General features: G+C 39.4%; 1 protein-coding gene across 1 annotated transcript in view; it reads left to right on the top strand.

The window, feature by feature from the left end:
- The window catches only part of Arid4a (AT-rich interaction domain 4A), a 67,499-nt gene that overhangs the window by 23,080 nt on the left and 19,386 nt on the right, over positions 1 to 25,033 (top strand). Inside the window, exons 9-16 of the mRNA XM_027418210.2 lie at positions 2,864 to 2,943; positions 3,757 to 3,833; positions 5,171 to 5,337; positions 17,083 to 17,155; positions 18,340 to 18,434; positions 18,588 to 18,685; positions 19,551 to 19,782; positions 23,317 to 23,567. Coding sequence (XP_027274011.1) covers positions 2,864 to 2,943; positions 3,757 to 3,833; positions 5,171 to 5,337; positions 17,083 to 17,155; positions 18,340 to 18,434; positions 18,588 to 18,685; positions 19,551 to 19,782; positions 23,317 to 23,567 — 1,073 coding nt within the window. The remainder of the gene's footprint in view (positions 1 to 2,863; positions 2,944 to 3,756; positions 3,834 to 5,170; positions 5,338 to 17,082; positions 17,156 to 18,339; positions 18,435 to 18,587; positions 18,686 to 19,550; positions 19,783 to 23,316; positions 23,568 to 25,033) is intronic.

Below are 25,033 nucleotides of genomic sequence, written 5' to 3'. Positions count from 1 at the left end.
GTTAGACTGGAAGTTATAAGAATCAATATGGAGGCCATTAGTTTACAGGTGATGTAATGAGGCTTAGAGTTGTCTTTATTCATCCTTCAAGACTTTGCTGCTACACCTGTTCTGGCTTGCTGGGGTCAACTCTTTACCCTTTAGTATTGTCCTGTGGCTGGTGTACCACTGTATCATCCTCCCATTGTGTGTGTGGCGGGTGTGTGTGTGTGTGTGTGTGTGTGTGTGTGTGTGTGTGTGTGTGTGTGTGTGTGTCTTAGCTTTGCCCCTCCATCACACTGTTGGCTCTTGAGGATAAGCACAGCTACTCTACTAGTCTGATAGTTTACCTAGCTCCCTCTGGGCATGTATTTCTATCTGGTGTTGGGTGTGACCATGCCTGTAATCCTAACACTTGTGAGGAATATCGTAACTTCAGAGTAATCCGAAATTACATAGCAGGTTCTGGGACAGGCTGGTCCACATGAGACCCTGTGCCAAAAATCAAAGAGTGATACATAAGAATATTTAAAACAGCCCAATGAAGCTGGGTGGTGGTGGCGGTGTATGCCTTTAGCCCCAGCACTTGGGAAGTAGAGGCAGGCAGATCTCTGTGAGTTCAAGACCAACCTGGTTTAAAAGAGCTTGTTCCAAGACAGTCTCCAAAGCTACATAGGGAAACCCTGTCTTGAAAAACCAAAACCAAAACCAAAACCAAAACCAAAACCCCAGCCCAGTGTGGTGGCGCATGCCTTTAATCTGAGCACTTTGAAGGCAGAGGTGGGCAATTCTCTGAGTTCCAGGTTGCGTGGTCAGACCAGCCTGGTCAGACCAGCCTGGTCTACATAATGAGGCTTTGTCTCAAAAATAAATAAATACAAAACATCAAAAAATAAAACAAAAAAGAATATTTAAAAACCTGGCTCTATAGTGTTGAATATGATAGTCATAAAGTATGTTATTATTTAAGGTTAAATGTAAGTTATTTATAAAAAAGAATAGGGAGCCAGAGTGTAGCTATGAGATAGAGCTTTTAATGTCCCAGGCCGTGGGCTTGATTGAGAGGCTAGTGTTAAGGGGATCATGGGTGAGCATGTCTCAGCAGCTCCAGGAGTATGCTACCCACTCAGCTTGAGGCTTGAAAGTATGAAGCTCTCATATAGTGTACAGAAATTATTTAGTAATGACATTGCTAAGGCATTTTTTACTTTCAAAGGCTAGACTAAAAAGCTCTTTGTTTGGCCCTTTTTAATGACGAGTTGTAAACTGTTCATGCCCTGATAAAAAAAGATTTTCGTGGTTTCTAATAGCCGGATTTTAAAACAGATGCATATTCAGGTATATTTTTTCAAATGAGCGGCTAGAGAGATGCTTCAGTGAGTAAGAGCACATGCTGCTCTTGCTGCGAGGATCGAAGTGCAGAATACTACATGGTAAGGTCCCCAGCACTCACAGACATCTGACACCTCTGGTCTCTCAGAGTGCATGCATGTGCACACACAATTAAAAAAAATAATAAAATAATAATAATAATAAAAACCTAGTGGCACATAGCTTTAATTCCAGCACTCGGGAGACGGAGACAGGCAAATCTCTGTGTGTGTGACCTTGAGGCCAGACTGTTCTACATAATAGTTTCCAGGCTAGCCAAAGCTACATGGTGAGACCCTGTTGTAAAAGAAACAAAAATCCTCACCACTACTACTAATTAAATAAAAGCCAAATTGTAATGTGCCAGATTTCTATCACGGGTTTCTCATTGATGCCAGCCGTGCTGCCTTGCACCTGCAGTCTGGTCCCTCGGTAAAGAGGGAGGAGGGTACAGGGTCAGTCATCCTTGTCTAGATGGTAAATTTGAGCCAGCCTGAGCTACAGGAGTCCCTATCTGAAAAATAGAGAACAGATCATGCATCCATAAATGTTACTGCTTTGGATACAAAGTAAAGTCTTGGGCCTGCAAGACCCTTCCGTGGGTAACTATTGGTGCTCAGGTCAAGCCTGCAGCCTGATCCTGATTCCCATGACCCACGTGGGGAAGGAAAGTACTATGACAAGTACTGAACCTCTTACAGAATGCTGTAACATGTGTGCCCTCCCACACAAATAGATGTAATAAAAATGTTTATTTAGGTTAGAGCCTTGAAAGCAATAGTATTTTATTTATATTTCAATGTTTATTTTATATTACCTAATGACTATGTTAAATATCTAGAAAACCAATGTTAAAAATAATGAAATCTTTTGTAATTTATTAATGATGAGAGCTACTAGCAATTGAGCTGTTTCTTTTTTCTTTTTTTTTTTTTTTTTCTCAAGACAGGGTTTCTCTGTCAGGCTTTGGAGGCTGTCCTGGAACTAGCTCTTGTAGGCCAGGCTGGTCTGGAACTCACGGAGATCCTCCTGCCTCTGCCTTCCGAGTGCTGGGACTAAAGATGCGTGCCACCACTGCCTGACAACAACTGAGCTATTTCTTGAAAAGTATAATGCATTTGAGACATTGGCAGATCCAGAATTTTTTTTTAATTTTTAAATTCGATATCTTTGTATATGGGTGCTGGGAACAGAACCTGGGTCATCGGGGTTCACTCGGCTGCTGAGCTGTCTCTCCAGTTCCCCGGGTGATTTTTAAAATTACACTCGTGAGCCTGGTGAAATGGTTCAGTAGGTACAGATGCTTGCAAGTTGTACTTTAACTACAAGTGCCATGGTGTGCTTGAACTCTCCCTACCTTGCACACAAACGAATAAGCATAATAAAAAGGCTAAACATGTTCTTGGTTAGGGCTGTAACTCAGTAGTTGAGTGCTTCCCTAACATACAAAAGGCGGGGTTTAATTGCTTAGAATAATTGCTTAGAGTCAGTAGATTCTGAATTTGTATTCCAGGTCATCTCTCCCAGCTGCAATGACGATGTCACAGTGAAAAAGGATCAGTGTTTAGTTCGATCATTTATTGATTCTAAATTGTGAGTAATGAAACACCCAGTAATGCTTCATGGGGATGGGACACAGTGATACCCACATAAAAGCGAGTCACTAACGTGGAGTTGAGAAGTTGTTACCTACTGTGTTTTAAGTTTTTATGTAGGGTGCTTTTAGCTGGTAAATTCTATATAAAAGTTCAATAATAAGTGAGAATAGTTTTAAAAACATTTGTTTGTAAATAAACTGCATATAGTTTTTTAATTGAAAAATTCTAGATTTTTATCTTGTGTTATTTCATATTATGAATTATGAAACTTCTTAATAGACTTATTAGTAGAATAATTACTTTGACCTTTGTTTTTTTTAAAAAAAAGACTTTTAGAAACTTTCCCTTAATTTCCTGTTTTTCTTCAGAGAGAACAGTAAAATTAAGTGTTATTTTGTTATTTTCTGTGAAAAATAAATCATAAATACATGATAGTCAAAAATACTTTAACAAGTTAACAAAACTTAGGAAATATTGAACAAAATAGGTGTTATCTATAAGTACTGAAATGACTGCTCACAGAAATTCTATTGTCCATAGGAAGGTTGTATACTTGCAACACTGTGAATTTGAGGCTCTCAAATAAGAGTACTTTGAGTACATGGAACTTAAAAAATACTAGCTTTGTCTGTTTTACCTCCAGTGCTTTATTAAGGATCGCAATATTCATTACCTACAACTTTTAAAACACTATAGGAAAAAATAACTTTGATTTTTGAAGTCTTATGTATGTGTTAATGGGGACTGTTTAAATGATATTTTTTTTTTATTTAATAAGTAGTTCTCCCCATTTTGTTCTTTTTCACAGTTACTCTATAGCAAGAAAGGACATTCAGGAACTAGACATTCTCAATCTACCAGAATCTGAGCTCTGTGCTAAGCCAGGTAAAAAACAGCTGAGTCCATATATTATTTCATGATGGGATGGTGTAGGGAGAATAACCAATGAAACAATACTGACTATTCTCTGTTGCCATATTAACTGTTTGGAATCCTGTCTCCAGCCTGTGGTCTATGGGCTTCATGTGGCCCAGTACAAAATCATTAACTTAAGACGTAATGAGTCGTTTTGCCTTTCCTTTCTTTCTATCGTTGCCCTGTTGCATGTTCCTGAGTATCAACCTCACAGATAATGTGTTGGACACACTATTACTTAATGTCATTTTTACATTTTGTCATTTAAATTTTACAAATTTACCTTGTCATTAATATTTCTTCTCTCTCTTTTGTTGGGGGGGGGTGGAGCGTGGTTTGGAGTCAGCATTTTTCTGTGTAGCCTTGGCTTTCTTAGAACTCATTCTGTAGACCAGGCTGGTCTTGAATTCACAGAGAGCTGCCTGCCTCTGCTTCCCAAGTGCTGGGATTAAAGGTCTGTGCCACCACTGCCTGGCACTATTTCTTCTTTTTGAGGGGTACAAAAAGGGTGTCTTTCTACATAGCTCTGGTTGTCTTCCAACTCATTATCAGACCAGTGGCCTTGAACTCAAAGAGATCAGATCCACCTGCCTTTGCCTCCTGAGGGCTGGGATTAAAGTCATGCACTTCCACAGCTGCTGACCATTAATATCTAGTAGTGGGGTGGGAGAGATAGCTCAGTGGTTAAGAGCACTTTACTCTTGCAGAAGACCCAAGTTTGGTTCCCAGCAACCGCATGGCAGTTCACAACTATCTGTAATCAGTTCCAGGTGATTTAATGCCACTGGTGGACTCAAGTATAAACATAAATGTATACACATAGAACATTCATGAACAGCTGGGTGGTAGTGGCACAGGCCTTTGATCCCAGCACTCAGGAGGCAGAGGCAAGAGGATCTCAGTGATTTGGAGGCCAGCCTGGTCTATAAAGTAAGTTCCAGGACAGCCAGGTTACACAGAGAAACCCTGTCTCGAAACAACAACAAAAAACAAACACTCATGCACATAAAATAAATATATATCTTTTCTAGACATGGTTTCACTTGCGAAGTGGAGGCATGAGGATGGCAAGTTCAAGGCTAGATTGGGCTACATAGTGACATAGTGAAACCTTGCCACACAACAGTAAATAAACTTTGCTATAAAATCTACATGATCTCCTAACTCATGAAACCTTCAGATTTCCTGTTTCATTTTATGAATAATGGCTGGATTGGGACTGAGCTTTCTGACCTGAATGCCGTGCATCTCTCTTAATTCATGCTATTCATTCTGTGCCAGTAGCTAAAGTCTATGTTTCCTTTCAGGGCTGCGGAGAGCAAGTGTCTTCTTAAAAGCTAGGGTCGTTCCTGATAATTGGAAAATGGATATAAGTGAAATCCTTGAGTCATCCAGCAGCGATGACGAAGACTGCCCAGCTGAGGAAAATGAAGAGGAGAAGGAAAAGGAGGCCAAGAAGGAAGAAGAAGAACCAGTAGGTTCAATTCCATGCAACATGGAACATATATGTATATATATACCTCCATATGTTTGTTCTCTGTCTAGATTCTCTATTGTTTGTTTTTGTTGGGAACATTTCTTAGCAAGATTTGGTTGAGGAGTTGTGGCTCTTTGGCTCATAGTGCAGCGTATAAATCAGGACCAGCTTTCAGTGTGAAGTTACCAAAAAGTTCTTTTCGGGTACAATCAAGATTGGGGGTGGAAGATGAGGTATTTCTGTGTGTTCCCTAACTGTTAGTGTGCAAAGTAATCATCTCCCTGCTTTCAGGGTGCTGTGAGAGTCAGAAAGTTACTGTTCTCAGCTAGCACGGCTAAACTGTGGAGCTGAGAGATTTGAACCCAGGTCTTGTTTCTCCTAAATTGGAAACATTCTAGGGGGTATATATCTTAATTATACCCAAAGAAAAATTCATCTGGCATCTTGACAAGTCATAGAAAAGATTAGATTGTATTTTTATCATGAGTGGTTTTCTTTACAGCATTGCTGTGGTGTTCACAGTGTGATGGAGTTACCATGGTTGCTCACAGGGTGTTTGTCTGTTTATTCACCAGTGTTTTGTTAAATGGGATAAATTTTCTAGTGTAATTTTGGTTGTTGAGAGGCAAAACAAAGAGGATGAGTTTATTGAAAAAGAAGACCTTTCTGAGCATGAAAAAATCTGCTCTGAAAATGTGGGCTGCTTTTGTTTGTTTAAATGCACAAATGTGAGCCTTTGGAACGCCATGACTAGATTGTGTGTGAGGAAGAGTGCATGCTAGTTCTTTCCTTTGACTTCCCCTGCAGCATTTGGCTTTTACACTCTGAAATCAGAATGGCGGTTCATACTTCCAGGCTGCCTACAGAGTTGCCATAGTAACGTGCTGTTGGTTTTAAGTGAGCATGCTCAGAAAGACAGGAAGGTTTAGCAGAGGCTTGGCAGGTTGCCAATGGAGGTTTGCCAGCCGCTTTGAAATGGGCTGTCTTTCTTTTCCTTTCATGTAATGTCTGATTTTTATGTGGAAGAGAATGTAAGTAGTGCTGTATAACCCTGCGGATGCTGTGCCCTAAGAGGGACAGCAGATATTTGCCAATCAGACTGGCATGTCCAGACTCTGCACTGACTAAGTAGAAGGGGAAGCTAACCATTTTGCATTTGAAAGGAAATGCAGCACATAGGTAAGATTTTTTTAAAAAAAAAAAATTTAGTTATTGTTTTGATTGCCAAAAATGGGATTAGATAAAAATTTGAGGTGTTGATTATATGGCTGATATGTTAGAGCTTATAACCAATCGTAATTGTTTCTTGTAAAAAAGACAGTAGGAATCTATTTTTAGAGGATTAGAGGGTAAAGGGTATTTTTCTCAAATATGAGATAGCTTTAGGAATGACAATGATGAGACAGTTTGGTAAAATTCAGGATTTAAAAATTGAATATTAGATGTGATATCTGTATTTTTATCTGTATTTAGTTTTAGACTGTGTGTTTCAGGGTAAATAGGCCACATTTTCAGGGTGTGAACTGTTAACAGTCTGTGATTTAGCTTCTGGATTTTTATTTAACATCAATTAGGACCTTATTTTGCCAAATACTGAAAAAGGGCTAGTCCCCTTATTTTTGTTAATACTTTTAATTAGTGTCCCTTCTAGAATGAATTTTACCTGCCCCCCCAAAATACAAAAAAAAAAAACAAAAAAACCCTGAAATTTTAAACAAAGAGGCTAGAAAGAGCTTTGTAAGTAGTTACAGAGGGTGCCTATAAAATAGTAAATAGTGCTCATGTTATAGTAATTAATTTTATAATATTGTAACATTTTATTCAAGCTGTGAATGATAAATGTCAGTAAAAATAAATGGAATAGAGGTTATTATTTGCAGGTAATAGTAAAGAAAAATTAAAAGATAAAGACACTTAGAAAAATAGTATCTTTTTACAGTATGTTACTTATGAACTTGCTAAAATTTAGTGAGCATGGGTTGATTTATTCCTACTAAAAAATAACAGCAAAAATCACAAAATGTAGGCATGGTCTATACAGTTTATTTTAAATTATTTTCTACATGCTCATTTTCATAATTGATGCATACTTGTTATGAACTAGCTCTCTGGCTACCTTAGTGGGTTTTCTTGAGTGAGATTTAGTTGTGTGAAGAAAAAAAAATCAGCTGCATTTTCTTTGCTCTTGGATTTGAGATTTTATTGCTGAATCATTCTAACTTGTTTTGAAGAATAATTTTAAAGCATTTAATATGCTGATCAATGAGGAAATGCTTTAAACTATACACAGCAAAGGGAGAAACATGAGTATGGTACATAGTGAATAATCTGCTAAGCCAGGGCCTACCTGGCTTAGTCATTATGGGCCTTTCCCACACCAGTGAGGCCAAGCTGTGGTATTACATTACAGATCATAATTCTCCCTAAGATGTATTGATAATGTATGTCTTAGGAAGACTGAATGTTGCTTTACAAGGGTGTAAAGATCCTTTGTAACATTCTGTAAGCTGTTAACCAGCACTGTATATTGTCACCCAGTGCAGGCTAGCAAGCAAGCGTATGCAGCAGAATCATACAAGTGTTAGCTGTTTCTGCAGTGCGAATGAGCAGTGGCCTCTGTTTATCCATCATGCTTTGAGTATTTAGACATAAGTGGGAGCAGGAAGATTTGCGATTGTACAGATTTATCATGGAGAAGTAGCTTTTTTAGTTAATATTTGATTTCCTCCTCATATGCTACTTTAGGATTTGAGTGTAAGCAGTATGTCTCATACCGTGTCTGGAAAGAGGATCTGACAGAGTAGTTCCTGTCTGTATTGTTAATGGCGACACATAGATCATTAGGCTGGAAAAAGCCTAGAGATTATTTTTGTGGATGTTATTTAAATGTCTTTGTTAAGAAAATTCTTTTAAGAAAGTTTATATTAAGAAAGACATTACTAAATTTTTTTGAGCTTGGGAATTTATTGGAAAGTCCAGATGAATATAAATAATGATAGCAGTTATTCATTTCTCTTGACTTGTGATTATATTGGATAAATACAGGGGAGTTTTCTAAGGGTGAAAAGTTACAAGATTAATTAACAAGAGAAATTTAACTAGTTTTAGCTTAAAACCATGGTGGCTTTATAAGTTGGCTTTGTGTATCAGATTTTGTGTTTAGCAATGAAAATTAAAATTAGTGAAGTTTTTATACAAACTGTTCTTTTTAGTCTAAGGTATAGATACACTCATTTTTCCAATCTTGAGAATTTCCTGGGGATTATCATTACATTTGCTACCCAAGATCATTTTCCATTATTGTAAAAGTCATAAGTGCTTGAGTTTTTTAATTCCTGGAAATATGAATATTTTTTTTTGGTATTTAAATCAAATGTCACCTGTGTTGATCTATGACCATGTAAATTAAAGGCATTTGTTGATGATTGTTCAAAATCACTTAGGAAAGCTGTCAGTAAAAGCTAAATGTTTTTAAATGTAATATAAATATTATAGCTATATCAAATAACTCCAATAAAACTAACTTTAAGTAGATTGAAACACCAGCTTTCAATGAACAACTTAGATACTCGATAGCATTCAAATATAACAACTTGCTTAAATTTAGACTACTAAACAAGCAAATAAAAATGTCCTAACTGTGGGATGGAGAGATGGCTCAGGGGTCAAGAGCACAGCTGATCAGGCAAAAGACCTCAATTTGGTACTTAGCACCTAAATTGCAGTTTACAGCCATCTGTAACTCCAGCGCCAGGAGATCCAGTGCCATCTTCTGGCCCCCTTGGGTACTGCATACGTGTGATACACTTGCATACCTGCAGGCAAAATAGGCATACACATTTAAAAAAAGAATCTTTTTAAAAAAGTCCTAATGAGTTCTGAAGAATCTTCATTGTTGTAGCTTAAAACTTGAACCACACTGAATTTACCTAATGAAACCAATGAGGTTTAGACATTTGTTCACATAAATACAGCTACATTTTCAAAATAATTACTTCTGTACGGGCGTTCTATCTGCGTGTCTATACACTACTTTCATGCCAGTGCCTGTGGAGGCCAGAAGAGGGTGTCAGACTCCCTGGAACTAAAGTTAACAGATGGATCAAGGACCTCTGGAAGAGCAGCCAATGCTCTTTGCTCTTCACAGTGGAGCCATTTCTCCAGCCCTCTAATTCAGTTACATTTTTTTTTGTGTTTTAAAACACTTTATTCCACAGTACTTTATATCTGTGGTCATATAAGAGGTTTGAGTGATTTATGAAAATCTTGATGATGGCAGCAGTATCGAATCTTGATGCTCACCTCCATTTAAATGGAAAATAAGCTACTCGGTTTAGTTAACTGTGGTGATTTAAGAGTCACATAATTATTGTAAGGAGGATATTGTCAGGTTGTAAATCAGTCTCTTACTGTAACTATGTCATATCCTTTGGGCTCCCGGAAGTACTCCACATGTAATAACAGTAAAGGGTGGTATGCCTGTAAAGTTTAGGATCAGGTGTTATTGAGTCTCCAGCTATTATTTGTCAGTTCAGTGTTTGTAACCAAGTCATCTTTGAACATCACCTTGTCTCCACTCCGGTTTTGGAAAGAAACCCCTGAGCTTCAAATGGGAACTAACTTTAAGCCCAATAAACTTCATGAGAGTAGCTACAGACCCTACAACGCGCCTCCTGCTCAGGCACAGTCGACAGTGTGTCATCCCCTGAGAACCAGGGCCCCGGGATCTGGATCAGGGAGTCCTGGCTTGTAGGTTTCTTTTCCTGCTTGGACCCATTCCATTCTGTTTGCACCCCACCCCATGCAGGGCCCAGCATCGCCTGCTCTCTGGCCAGGCTGCTCAGTTACAGGCACTGTCCTTGCCTTCTCATTCTCTCCTGTGCCATGTCTTGTCCTGTCATCACGACCAGAACAACTTTGCTGACAGTCACCAGAGACCTTCAGCCAAGCAAAAGTGTGTCTTATCTCGTCTTACTCTTTAGTAGCATTCAGATGTCATGATGTGGCATTCCTTTTCTGGTTTGCTTCCCAACCAAGGGATAGAATAACTCTGAATCTCAGCTGTCTCATAGCTGCAGGCACTTATACTAAACTGGCCATGGATATGTCTTCTTATTTGTAAGTATTCAAACTCAGTATGCACAGGCCTCATGTACCTTCCCCTGTTCTTCCTTGGGCACTCCTAGTTTATTTTAGTAGAAACACTATACCCAGTTGCCTAAGCTAGACACAGAATACATGGAAGATGTCTCGATTCTTTTTTTTTTTTTTTTTTTTTTTTTTTTTTTTTTTTTTTTTCCCAAGACAGGGTTTCTCTGTTAGCTTTGGAACCTAAACTGGCACTCGCTCTGGAGACCAGGCTGGCCTCGAACTCACAGAGATCACCTGCCTCTGCCTCCCAAGTGCTGGGATTAAAGGCGTGCGCCACCAACGCCCGGCGATGTCTCGATTCTTTTGATTCTTTTCTTGGTCCTCCCTCCCCATCAAATCCATTCAGATACACAAACCCTTTGTCTTCTACCAACCTGAATAGCACCTTCGTTTGCCAGTTCTTTCTGTAACTATTCTGTCAACCAAAGTCCAGGCAATCCCTGTCTTTACCTGGACTAGTGCAGTGGCACCTAGCTGTGCTGGTGTATCCACACTAACCCTCCTCCATTCTGTTCTCTGCACTAGATCTGAAGTCAGTTGTTTAAAAACAGAAACTACATGTGATCCCTTTGGGAATAAAATAATTTTAGGGCATAAAAGAGGTTGTGGTTTTTACCTTTTTGAATTGAAATATTTCTAAAGCATGTTATGTAATGCTATCTCTTTTTCAAAGCAGTGTGATAAGCATTACTTAATGTCACATTTATTCCAGGTAATTCACTCTTGTCAAGGCTCTTGGACCTTATACAAATATTGCCAATGTAATTTTTTTAAACTTATTTTTCTCTTGTTTTGTATTTACTTATTTGTGTTTGCAGTTTTTAGGGGTGGAGCAGGCAGGTATATGTCTTAGAGTCTGTCTCAAGGTTGGAGGACAACTTGTGGATGTCGGTTTTCTCCTAGCATGTGGGTCCTGCAGCTTGTACTTGGAGCATAAGGATTGGTGGCAAGTACTCTTCCCCGATGAGCCGTCTTACCAGCTCATATGTATTTAAGGCAGGAGCTCTGGAAGCCGACGTTGTCCTCAGACTTGCTCTGTGCTGACAATGACCTTGAACCCCTCCTCCCTTTACCTCCCAAGTCCTGGCATTAGAGCTGTGTCCTACTGTTCCTGTTCAACTATCAGCATCTGTGTTTGAAACTTTGTAGATAGTTCTTCAGTGTTCATCAAAGATCAAGATTTTAAACTGTCTCTCACTTCCTCTCCCTGTATGAGATGGGTTTTTTTGCTATGCTGCCCAGGCTGACCTTGAATTCCTGCGCTCACACAGTTCTCCTGGCTCTAACTCCTGAGTAGCTGAGGCTATAGGTGCATATCACTGTACCAAGCCATTTCTTAATTTTTTGTAAATTTATTTATTTTATTTTATGTGTATGAGCGTATTGCTTGAATGTATGTCTGTGCACTGTGTGTAGGCTTGGTGCCCTCAGAAGTCAGATTAAGGCATTAGGAGTTACAGATGGTTGTGAGACACTGTGGGTACTGGAAACCAAACCCTTTTCCAGCAAGAGCAACAAGTGCTCTTAACTGCTGAACTATCTCTCTGCAGTCTTTAATAACTGTTTCATTGCAGTGTTGGGAGGTATCTGTTGGACTAGAACATTTGCCACCAGGAAGATATTGCTTTCTCATCACTCTTAGAATTCAAAGCTCTGTAGTGCACAAGTTTGAGCAGGTGATGATGACTAACCCAAATAATTTTCTGCATACTTTTACAGACTTGTTGGTTTTTTTAAATGAACACTGTATAACCCTCTTACCAGTGTGTGTGTATGTATGTATGTATGTATGTATGTATGTATGTATGTATGTTTAAGTGATTGTGTGATTGTGGAGGGAAGTTAGACATATTACTCCATGGTTCCTTTAAAACAAATCAACAGTACCGTCTCTATTTTCTATTTTTTTTTTCTCATGAGAAAACTTAGGATGAAGTTTCACAAGTATCTCAGATTTTTGTTTTTGTTTTTTTTTCTTATGCGGTGTGCCCAAGGTATGCCAGGGACTTTGTTTTTCATCCTTCCTCCCCAGGGTACCCAGGCAGCTAGCAGTGAGAGCCTGGCCCATATTAAACCTCATCACCTAGTTTCTGAATAAATGAATACATGTGGATTATGTAAAATCTTAGGAAATTGCTGTTTGAAACGAGGTGTTGGACTGTTGTTTGAAGGTTAATTAGAACAATCTTTGATACAACTCCTCTTTTCTTCAAAATCTCTCTTCTCAAAGACACTGTACTCAAACTAATCTCTCTCTCATTTTCATACTTATGTGGTTTTTAAAAAGTTTTTTTTCTTTTTGACCAATTTGAGATAGTTTTCTGTACCTTGTCAAAGAGTTCTTCTCTAACAGTACTTGTTTGTAATTGACTCACTGGAAACTCTTTAGTAGCTTTTAGCCCATATCAGATGAACACTGGATTTTGTATCATTTTTTTTTTTTGTTGTATATCTTTTCATCTCTGGCCTTTGAAAGTGTGGCTTTCATGAATTGACCCTGTTCACACTCTTGTTTTCACTTTCCCGTGTCTCATATCTCCCAGCCACCACTCAGATACTGCTCAGAAGCTCCCGGTTGCATCATTAGGTATATGAGTTAAATGTTGGCCTTGTATCCCGTTTCTGTCACTTTTAGCTATGAACGACAAGCTACTGGTGGTGCTCACCCTGTAATTGTAGCTGGAGGCAGAGGCAGGAGGATAGCTACTGATTCCAGGCCAGCCCCCATATATATTTTGACAGTTTGGGTATCTTCCTGCTTGCAACCTGTAAAGTAGGTTTGCTAGCTAGGAAATTTAACAGCAAAAATGAGGTGTGCATTCCTTCATTTGTGGCACATGCCTGTAATCTCAGCACTCGGACAGGAGGATTGCCACTAATTTGAGGCTAGCCTAGATTACAAAAGGAGACACTGTCTTTTTTTTGTTTGTTTTTTCAAGACAGGGTTTCTCTGTATAGCTTTGGAGGCTATCCTGGCACTCGATCTGGAGACCAGGCTGGCCTCAAACTCACAGAGATCCGCCTGTCTCTGCCTTCTGAGTGCTGGGATTAAACGCATGCACCACCAACGCCCAGCTAAGGAGACACTGTCTTAAAAAAAAAAAAAAAAAAAAAAAAAGTAGCATATTGTATTTATCTTCCCAATGAAGTGTGGTATAAAGTCCATTTGTCACTAGAATTTATGGCATTTCTGAATGAGCATTCATTTCCAGATATGTGTGAGGAGGTGCAAGTGAGCAGTTTTGCCAGTCACCTGTGTCGTAGGACACAGCCCCAGGGCTTTGTTGTAAAACGTTAGTTTCTAGCAGCCATTGTGAAACACAGGAAAATCTTCTCAACTCAGGTGCAATGATGTCCTTTCATCACATGGTGGTCGTCTAACTTCATACCAGTCATCAGAGATTAAAGCTGGGAATAAAGTAACCACACCCCAAAGCTCATAGGCCTCCTGGCCACTGCCAGCATGGAGAAGAATTGAAGGAAAAACCAACCAACAGAATCTCTCACCTTTGTCTGCCTCCCTCTCCCTTCTCCTTCAGGGCAGTGGAGATCTTTCCGTCACCAAAGGCAAGATGAACACTAGCGTCCCCCCTTCCCTCTGGACGGTTGTGATGGCTTCCTTTTCCTTTCCAATTTGTTAGTCTCATTCATGGCTAAGAACTTTAAAAACATGAATCTAATTCAGTGGACAATTTTTATGTCTGCTATCGTATCAAGTTTTGTTTTTGTTTTGTTTTTGTTTTTTTGTTTTGTTTTGTTTTTTGAGACAGGATTTCTCCATGTAGCCCTGGCTGTCCTGAAACTCATTGTGTAGATCAGGCTGGCCTTGAAATGAGAGATTCGCCTGCTTCTGCCTCCCAGATGCTAGGATTAAAGGTGTATGCACCAGCAAGTTCTGGTTCTTGAGCACATTGTCTTTTTCGGATCACAGTGTCCCTCAGATCTGTCTTCTGCTGCTTGTTTCATGGGAACCACAAGCCATGGGGAAAAGGCTTTATTTAATGTGACTAAGGCAGCTTCACCCCAGCAGAACTCTTCATTCCATCCCGGTTCCCACACTCTACACTTACCACCTTATGTGGTATTGGCCTCTTCTGCCTGTCTACACCACTTGACAAAATCAAAGCCGCAAAAATAAAAGGTGTCGTGTTGTCTCGTGTTCATCCACAGTGCTCTTGTATAACTCCTGAGTTATGACTTAGCTGCTAATAAGCACTTGGACTTAATTTGAAGACATAATGCCTCTTGTCAGGAAAGTCATATCTGATAGTGTAGATAAACAACTACTTGTAATGCTAAGTAGAATAAAGTGGTGCCCTGTAACATTATAAATTTCCTAACAATTTCCTAACATTATAATCGTGTACATATGTCTGTTTCCTTAAAGTCCTCCTCCTGCACTGGCGTTTTGATGGAGTGTGTAGCTGCTCTTTGGATGCTTGATTGCTTGAAGGGAAGAAGTCTGACAGTTCAGAGAATCCTCTATTTTTCTTCTTCCTGCCCTTTCCCACACTTGCGTCCTTGAACAGTGAGTGTAGCAGCCCTGGCTCCCAGTTAGGAGAGAGGGGCTGGAGGGGTGAGAAGCATGGACAGGGACAGTAACAGATCAGGATCCCAGACAAAAGGCCGTTTCCAGCACAGGGAGGCATTTCCGAGTGTGTGTAACACAGCTTCTTACAATTGTGGAGAAGAATTCCTTATGAGATTATAGAATTTTAATTTTTGCATAAACCATCGGGTAGACTTAAAACATTGTTTATAGCTTATTTATTTTTGATGGAAATTTCCTTTCAAGAAAGTAGGTATATGTAAATTGAATTTCTTATTGACTTTGTTTTTGTATCTTAGAACTGTACCTAAACTTACAATTTCATGGCATGGTTCCTCACAGAATCTAAAACACTCTTTACTATCCACTAACTTAATGTCTTTAAGCTATCAGATTTTAATCTGTAAAAATTAAACTCAATTGTGAAGAATTAGGCATAGCTTGATAAAACCTCATTTGTGCCCATTTGTAGTCAGTGGGTTGAATTTGTTTCCTTGTGTTGGGAGGGAATAACTTATAAATCTATTTTTATTTTTCATCAAGACAGGTCTTACTGTGTAGCTCTCCTGTTGTATGCACACTGTGTAGGCCAGAGTGGTCTTGGGATCACGGAGATCTCCCTGCCTTCTAGATTTTATTATACATTTTAATCGACTACATGTTCATTGATTCTGGCTATAGTATTAGCTATTAAAAAACTTAAAGGATAACGTGATTTTAAAGTGCCTGTTGCCTTTTGGGCACTGAACAATCGATATTTATTGCCTGAACATTGCTTTTCATCCAAACATGGTTTTTTAAAATGCAAAAAATCTGAATTATTTTCTTAGAATACAGGAAAACTATCTTCCAAACTCATGATCCTTTATATGGAAGAAACATTAGTATTTTATTAATTTCTCCACAGTACTGCTGAATTTTAAATGATTTCTGTAAATCAGGTGTGGTGTGTGCCTACGGTCTCAGCATGTGGGAGGTGACAGCTGGAGGGTCAGGAAGAGTGGAGGTTACTGTCTGGAAACAAAGCCAGAAAAACTATCAGTATTTGTTGATAGGCAATCTACCAACAGCTGCTTTATTTTTATAAACTTATTTATAAAATGGCATGTGTACCATTACGTATGTATGACAGTAAGCAGACAACTTGTGGGAATCAGTTCTTTCCACCATGTGGGACACAGGAATTGAGCTCAAGTGGTCAAGCATGGTGGCAGTACTTCTACTCACTGAGCCATCTTGACAGCCCAAGGATAATTTATTTTAATCTATAATAATAATATCGGAAAGTATTATTAGATTTATATAAGTGAGTAGGAACACTTAAGTAGGCAGTTTTTGAAATTTATTTTCTTACAGAAGCACACACACACGCACTAAGTAATTATGTGTTAACTTTCTTTGCTAATAAACACTTGTTTTTGTTTTAATTTGAAGCAGAGGTAAGGAATATCCAGCCTTTTGACATTGCGATATGATGTTGTCTATGAATGCTTTAAAGGATTACAGTAACAGATACAGAGGCCATCCAAGGAAAGCAGTGGAGAAAGGCAGGCTAGGTGGAGGCTAAGGGGATGATGAGGTCTGGGCCAAAAGTCTTACCTAAACAAAAAATCCTTGCCATTGACTTTACAACCTTTGTTTATATTCATTCAGTGATACTATTTTATATAAAAACATTTTTGTCTTTATTGTGCTCATCTTCCAATGTATGTGTATGAGCCATATGACAATTTTTTTTTTCCCAAATGAGTCTGGCTGCGTTCTGGAATATTTCCCTCTTTACTTGATGATGCTCGGGCTGTGTCAGAGTGGGAGGTGGGATGCAGGGGATAGCCTGGCCTACTGGTCTTTGTTATCAGAATGTGAGCTAAGGGCGGGGGCGGGGTAGACTCAGTGATGGAGCACTGTCCTAGCATCTAGGAGGCTTAGAGTTTGAGCCCCAGAAGAGCCAAAAAGCCAAAGCATTAAAATGTGACTACCAGGGGTTCTGCATACAAAGTTAACATTCTATCTCTTTCTGCTCACTGTGCTTGCCTTTACAGCCTGAGGAAGAGCTTGATCCTGAAGAGAGGGACAACTTCCTCCAACAGCTTTATAAGTTTATGGAAGACAGAGGTATGTCATTTTTATGGCTTTGTTTGAGCATTGTTCCTGTTGTATTAGGAGTGCCTTATATACCAGTGAAAGCTTATGAATCAGTTATATCTGATGGTAAATATTTGGAATACAAACTATTTTAAGTAGAATATATAGAAAGTCAGTATTTGCATAATTAAATTTGATCTCCCTTGTATTTATGAAAAGATTAAAATAGTTCAGAAGTAGTGAGTAGTTCCTCATGTTACTCTGGGTAGTCATTTATTACAATGGCCATGCTGTACTCAGGCAAGTAAACATACCTGACCCTTGGTCTCCACAAGATGAGGATAATTGACATCAGTCTCTTTCTAAGTGGGTGGGATAGGATTTCCATAGGGGTAGAAGAAATAGAACCATCAGAAATCATCTTTTTCTACATTCCAATCCCATTTCCCCTCTCTCCTCTCCTTCCACTCCCCCCCCATCCCATCCCACCTTCCATCTGCTCCCTAGAGAGGGTAAGGCCTCCCTTAGGATGTCAACTAAGTCTATCCCATCACTTCATTGAGGCAGGACCCATGTCTAGGCTGAGCAAGGTATCTCTCCATAGAGAATGGGCTCCACAAAGTCAGTTTATGTATTATAGTTAGATCTTGGTCCCACTGCCAGTGGCTTCATATATTGGCCAAGCTGTACCATTATCACCTGTATTCAGGGCTCCTAGCTCAGTCTGATGCTGGTTCCCCAGTTGACAATATGGAGTCAGACACTCTAACATTTTTAAGTCCTAGAAAATCCTCAGGTAATTTGGCCCGAGTCATTCTGTGGCTTTGGGAAGTAGTTTTGCAGAGAAGCTCTTGCAGCTTCATGTGGTTAAGCCCAAGGATGGAGCCATAGACTTCCTTCTTGATTTGCTCATGCTGCAGGGAACCAGCAATGCTAGCCTAACCACATGTAGCTGTCTCAGTGCTTAACTTAGTTTTAGCCTTTTCATTGGTGCAGAGGTAACTTGAATGATAATAGAAGGATGCAACATCTGAAATTCAGAGAGCCCACACTGTATAAGAAACACAGAGAAGGGTTTGTGTCTTAAGTGATTTAAGGACCTTTAAATGAACAACTCCAATTAATGGATTTTGATTAATTAGAAATCATTTACTTTCAAATTAGTGTTTTTCATTTGACTAAATGCTTTATTTTTCCCTCTGACACTAAAAAAGGTACTCCAATCAACAAACCACCTGTTTTGGGCTACAAAGACCTCAATCTCTTCAAGCTCTTTAGACTGGTCTATCATCAGGGGGGATGTGACAATGTAAGTGTAACATTGCTCTGGAAATATGTGGTTGTGTGATAAGGAGTTTGATTGTTTGATGTTAGATTGACATATACAATTCTTAAAGAACACAGAATGCTAGTGCAGTGATTATTTCCTTTGACAATTGTTAACAAAACCTTAATTTTCCAGATTGATAGTGGTGCTGTATGGAAGCAAATTTATATGGACCTTGGCATTCCAATTTTGAACTCAGCTGCTTCCTACAATGTAAAAACTGCTTATAGAAAGTAAGTATTCCAACTTAATTAAATAATAAATGGCAGCTGGTTGTCGTAGTGCAGACTTTTAATCCCAGCACTTGGGGGGCAGAGGCAGGGGGATCTGTGAGTTAAGATCAGTCTGATCTACAGAGTGAGTTCCAGAATAGCCAGGGCTACACAGAGAAACCCTGCCCTGAGAAACACAAATAAATTAAATAAATAAATAAATATTTAAAGGGGACAACCTCCTTTTAATGCATTAGCACTCCAAACAAGAAATATGAGTGCTCAAGTTTAGGCTGGGAGACACTGTGACTGAAAGCAGAATTTAGAGCCTACTTTCTCCATCTCCCATGTGATGCTGATTTCTTCTTTAAAGTCAGGGGTGCGAGGTACTCATCATCTCTATTTGCAGCTCATAGGCTATAGGTTGTATACATGTTTTAGAGCAGCAGTTCTCAATGTTCCTAATTCTGTGACCCTCAATACAGTTCCACCTGTTGTGGTGATCCCCGCCCCACCATATAATTATTTTGTTGCTATTTTATAGCTGTAATTTTGCTACCCTTATGAATCATAATCTTAATATATGTGTTTCCCAATGGTCTTAGGTAACCTCTGTGAAAGGGTCGGTCAACCTCCAAAGGGGGTCACGACCTACAGGTTGAGAGCCATTGTTCTATAGCAGTGTTCTGGGGTGGCTCTGTTGAATTGTAGCCGTCTCACGTTCTCAGGACAATAGTTCATGTACCTTTGTTTAACTATATCAGAGGCATTCAGAGATTACTAACATACAAAGAATACTTTTTAAGTGGCTTGGTTTTTACTATTTACTTATATTCATGATAAATGCAAAGACTAAGATTCTTAAGATGAAACATTGTTTGTTTAGATATCTCTATGGTTTTGAGGAGTACTGCCGCTCTGCAAATATTCAGTTCAGGACTATTCACCACCATGAACCAAAAGTAAAAGTGGAAAAAAAAGACTTTGAAGAATCAATGGAAGAGGCTCTAAAAGAGGACCAGGAAATGCCTTTAATGGAGGTGAAGAGTGAGCCCGAGGAGAATACCGATTCAAACAGTGAAAGCGACAGAGAGGATGTAGAACTAAAGTCTCCAAGAGTGAGTTTTTAGTAGTTTTCTCTACTTCAAGCATTAGTTTAAAAGTTTTATTGTGGACATTTTGCATATATGTGCAAAAACTTGTGCAGTAATCCTAGTTTATGTTCCAATATTTAGTAAGGTTACAACAATGTTGTCTTTTTGTAGTTGCCTTTCCCGAAGTACAACACATATATTTCTTCCTCTGCTTGAAAAGCCCCTCCTCACCAGGCATGGTGACTCATGCCTACAGTCACAGCACTTGGGATCCAGAGGCCAGAAGCTTGTCATGTCTTCAACCTGGGCTGCACAATGTGGTCCAGGCCAGCCTGAGCCACAGCATGAAACCCTGTCCTAAACAACCAAACCAAATGGATAAAAACAGCACACATCCACAAAATCCACTGTCTTTGTGGGACAGTCTGCTCAAGTCCCTGTCATCTGACTCTGCCCATGCACTCTTTCTTCTTCCAGTTTCTTGATAAAATGTCACCTCTTCAAAACCTGCTCTGGTGGCTGTAGTTACAGTTGCTACCTATTTCCTTTCTCACTCCTCTTGTTTGGAGTGTCTGCGTTGATTTTACCTGTTCTTCTCCCTCTTTACCAGAGTTGTATCCCTTGAGGGCAAGGATGAGTGTTGGTTTTGCTCACTGATGAGATCCTAGGCTTCTAGAATAAAGAAGCACAGCACATAGGAAGTGCTCATTAAATACTTAAGTGAATTGCCTCTTGATAATTTCCTGTCCCACCAACTGAAAACCCATACTGTATGGCTTTATTTGTATGTACATTGATTTTATCTTCTCTCTCTCTGTGTCTCTTTCTCTGTCTCTCTCTCACGCACGCACGTATGCACTTACTGCCCCCTGTATTCCCCTCCACTGATTGCAGTTTTATGAAGGGTTACCATTTGCTATTCTGATCCATGTGCAGTGATAGCTACATAGCATGGTTTATCACTTTACGGGTTGCCACATGCTCAAAGAATTTTGGTTCTTTTTCAGTTTTGTGTTTATTTTGTGAGACAGGGTCTCTCTGTTATATATCTCTGTGTCCTGGACCATTTTGGCCTTAAACTCACAGATATTGGCTTACTTCTGCCTCCCGAGAGCTGGGATTCAAGGCATCGTGCACCATCATGCCTGGCTTTCAGTTCTTAATGTATCAAAAATGAAGTTACCTTTTCTTGTAGGTGTTCAGAAATCGTGGGTTTTTTTTTTTTATTTGTTTGTTTTGTTTGTTTGTTTTTGGGGGGGTAGGGGAGAGGGATTGTTTTTCTTTTTAAAAAGGTTTATTTATTTTTATTTACGTTTATTCGTGTTTGCCTGCATGTATATCTGTGTGCCACATGACTACCTGGAGCCCACAGATGCCAGGGAAGGGCACAACATCCTGTGTAACTGGAATTACAGATGGTTGTGAGCCGTGGCTGAGAACTGAGCCCAGGTTCTTTGTAAGAGCATCAAGTTGTTTTAACCACTTAGTCATGTCTCCAGCTCCCAGAAACCCTGCTTTTTTTTTTGTTTGTTTTAGGTTTTTTCAAGATAGGGTTTCTCTGTGTAGCCCTAGCTGTCTAGGAAATAGCTCTGTAGACCAGGCTAGCCTCAAATTCACAAAGATTCACCTGCCTCTGCCTTCCAAGTGCTGGGATTAAAGGTGTGCGTCTCCACTGCCCAAATGAAACTGTGTTTTTAGACTATTCTTTCATCTAATATGTGAAAATTTTTAGTGAATTTCATGAAATGTGTAAGTTTAAGTTTTTCATTTTAAAGTTGTTTATTTTATGTATTTCTTTTAGTTTTAGAGAGGAACTCATATACTCAGGCTAGACTCAACTCACTGTATAGCTGTGGATAACTTGGAACTTCTGACCCTCCAGCATCCATTTTTCAAATGTTGGGATTACAGGGGTGAACTATACCATGCCTATTCAGCTGTTAGGTTTTTGTTTTGATGGGGGGTGGGGCACGGGTATGTGCACATCTCTGCAAATGCAGAGGCCATGGATGCCTTGCTCTGCCCCTCTCTGCCTTAGTCCCTTGAAACTTGTTCTCTCATGACCTGGAAGTAGTCTATGGCCAGCCTACTGACACCACTGTCTTTTCCTCGGCCCTTCCCCCAACTCCCTAACACTGAGGTTATGTGTGACTTTTATCTTTTTGAGGTGGGTGCGAGGAATTTGAACTCAGATCCTCCTGCTTATGCAGCAAGCACTCTTAACATGCTGGGCCACCCCCAGCTCCTCATTTACTTACTTTCTTTTTCTTTTAAATGCCTCCCAATTCCAAGTAGAGGAGGGATGTGTCCTGCCATCATATTAGGTTGACCTGCAGGAAAACTCAGAAGGTCTTGAAGAGGTTCACCAGTTTCGCAGGCAGTTGGCATGCTGGAGTTTTGGTGGAGGCTGCTGGAGACAGGACAATTGCCTCCTGCGATACGTACTCAGTCAGTCAGTCAATTAGTTTGGTTGTTCTTATCTGTATGTATATGTTTCATTTGTGTGTAGATGCCCTCAAAAAGTCCAGAAAAAGGGGTTGGATCTCCTGGAGCTGGAGTTACAGGCAGATAAGAGTACTGGGAACCAAACTTGGGCCCTGTGGAAGAGCCGCCCATGCTCTTGAGCAGTGAGCTATCTCTTCAGCCCAAAACCTCACTTTTTAGACATTGGTACCATTAGGTCCTTAAAGCGTAATAACACATAAATATACTGATATTTGATTGTTGTGATATTGATATATCAATATATATAAGAAAATATATTGATATTTGATTTTTATTTAATAACCAATAAGAACTTTCTAAGAGGTCCTAACCTATGAGGTGGATTTATGAAGATTATTACTAATAACTTAAACATTTTATTTAAAAACCTGTATTGCATGCGTGTTTCGTGTGCACATATGTGAAAGCCAGAGGACAATTTGTGGCAGTTACTTTCTCCTTCCACCATGTGAGTTCAGATAGGTCATGAACTCATGTCATCAGGCTTGGTGGCAAGTATGTGCCTTTACTTTGACCCATCTTGCCAGCCCAACATAGTAGGAAATTCTACCATTAGCATATAGATAATTCGCTTAATATTTTTAAGCCATAGTTAGCAGGTGTTTTGGAGTGGGATAGGTAGGGTTAGGGATGGTACCCTGGGCGGGGAAGCACGTGCTGAGCCCCAAAACTGCCAAACAAAATGGGATAAAATAATGTTGGGAGCAGAGATTTTATGGGGGTTGCTAGGTGCTGAAACCAGGGCTTTGCACTTAGAAAGGGGCTCCATTCCCCCTTAGGTGTACTCCCAGCCCTAGGAGAAGAGAGTTTCCTTATGAACACACATCCAGGATCCTGGTAGTGGTGGGCATAATTAAGAGATTTATATTGATTAATAGTTTACTTCCAAAAGGAATAGTATGTCTGAGTTCATTGTTGTTCAGATTCTGATCTCAAGCAGGAAGCAGCAGACTCCCTGCAGTGGAGGCTTCAGAGGAAGCTGTGTAAAGACATTTCTCGCTCTTTCTCCATCTGTAGTGTTAGCTCTCTAAAAGCTCTTATCCCCTCTATTAGGGGCGAAGGAAAATTGTTCGAGATGCAAATTCTATTAAAAAAGAAATAGAAGAAGAGAAAATAGAAGACAAATTCATCAAAGATGATACAGAAAATAAGGATGCCAATGATGACTATGAAACAGCAGAGAAAAAAGAAAATGAGCTGCTACTCGGGAGAAAAAGTACACCAAAGCACAAAGAGAAGAAACTTACAAAGCACGAGGATTCTGAGAAAGACTCAGATGAAGAGGAAGAGAAAAGCCAAGAGAGGTACATTGTCTTATGTCTGTTCTCCAGAGGCACCTGTCTGGGGTCCAGCAGCACTCTGTTCCTGCTTAGAGATTCAGGTGTGAGGGAATGTCTTCTTATTGGGACTTCCATTCCTCTTGTCTAATGAAGGTGAGACACATTGTGAAGATGATGTGTATCGCCTTTCGGAATTGGAGAATATACTGGTCGCACCATTTTAATAGCACTTGTGCCCTAAACAGTGGCCTCAAAGAAGGCTGCGCCACCCAGTCAAAAGAAAGGTCCTGCAGTTGACAGCAGGGAAGGGAGCTGGAGAAAAATGGAGGAAGTGGACAAGAGGAAACAGCGACAGCAAAAATTCCATTTTAAAAAAGGTACAATGTGGGAAAGCTAACAAGCACATGGGTGCACACTACTAGCAGATGTTTCTGTGTGTTAGCTTTATTTAAGACAGTTTTCTTTTTCAAGTTATTGTGTTAGACTAAGTGGCATGCACCCCTGATTCTAGTTTGGAAAATACATTCTTGCCCCACATCTCATCAATAAATTCCAGCTTTTTATGTCCATTCTATTTGCTGTTGAGTGAAAACTGTATTTTTTTTTCCATGTATTTGACTTGCATGGATTGAAGTGACTTAAAAATAGCCAAAAATTAGGCAGTTCAGCCAGATCAAAGTAATGTCTTACCTTGCCATGTAGTGGGCCATTTTGCACCTGTGATCAAATGGATTTACTAATTTTTAGATATTAATAAAAGGAAGTTTTAAAACAATAGCATAACACACTTACTTGGAAGCAGAAGCTTTTCTCCAATTGTTTTTTAGTTATTTTGTTACATAATGCTAAATTTTCTAGAAGTTTGTGATCTTAAGCCAAATTTGGGGAAAGTGACCTGTTGGGTCTGAATGGTAGCTGACACTATTTGCAAATCAACCATTGGGAGAATCAGTGTTTAGGGAAGCAGTGACTGGTGAATAGGAAAGGAACTTGATACTTGGTAAATAGACACGTGACCTGGTGCAGTTGTCTGTGAAGCACTTTAGTTTTAAAAAGTTCTGAGCAACACATCATTAGAATTTAAAAAGTAACAAGAAGTAATGGGGACCTGAGAGTAATGAGAACAGTATCAAATATTAAAACACTAAGCAAAGGTGAGCTACTTAAAAAGTAGGTTCTAATTATAATAACGAGTCTATATAAATAAATCTATGGCTAAAATACTTGATACATAAATGGTGCAAAATATTTTAGAACAAAGAATTCAATCTTCAATGTGAAGGTTAATATTCTGTTTTATTAAATAAGGTTGAGTATACAAACAACAAACGCACATATTCTCAGTCTGCATCAGGAATCATGGAGATTTCTATTTATGTTTTGGAATGATTTCTTCAGGCTATTTATGAGAAGTGTCCCTGGAGAGCAGTTATTTCCCATGCAAACAAGCTATCAAGGCTTCAGTCGTGTGCCTCGGGGCCACGGAAATG

Source organism: Cricetulus griseus, chromosome 5 (assembly GCF_003668045.3).
Source record: "Cricetulus griseus strain 17A/GY chromosome 5, alternate assembly CriGri-PICRH-1.0, whole genome shotgun sequence".
Classification (NCBI taxonomy): Eukaryota; Metazoa; Chordata; class Mammalia; order Rodentia; family Cricetidae; genus Cricetulus; species Cricetulus griseus.
This window is presented reverse-complemented; position numbering and strand designations above follow the sequence as displayed.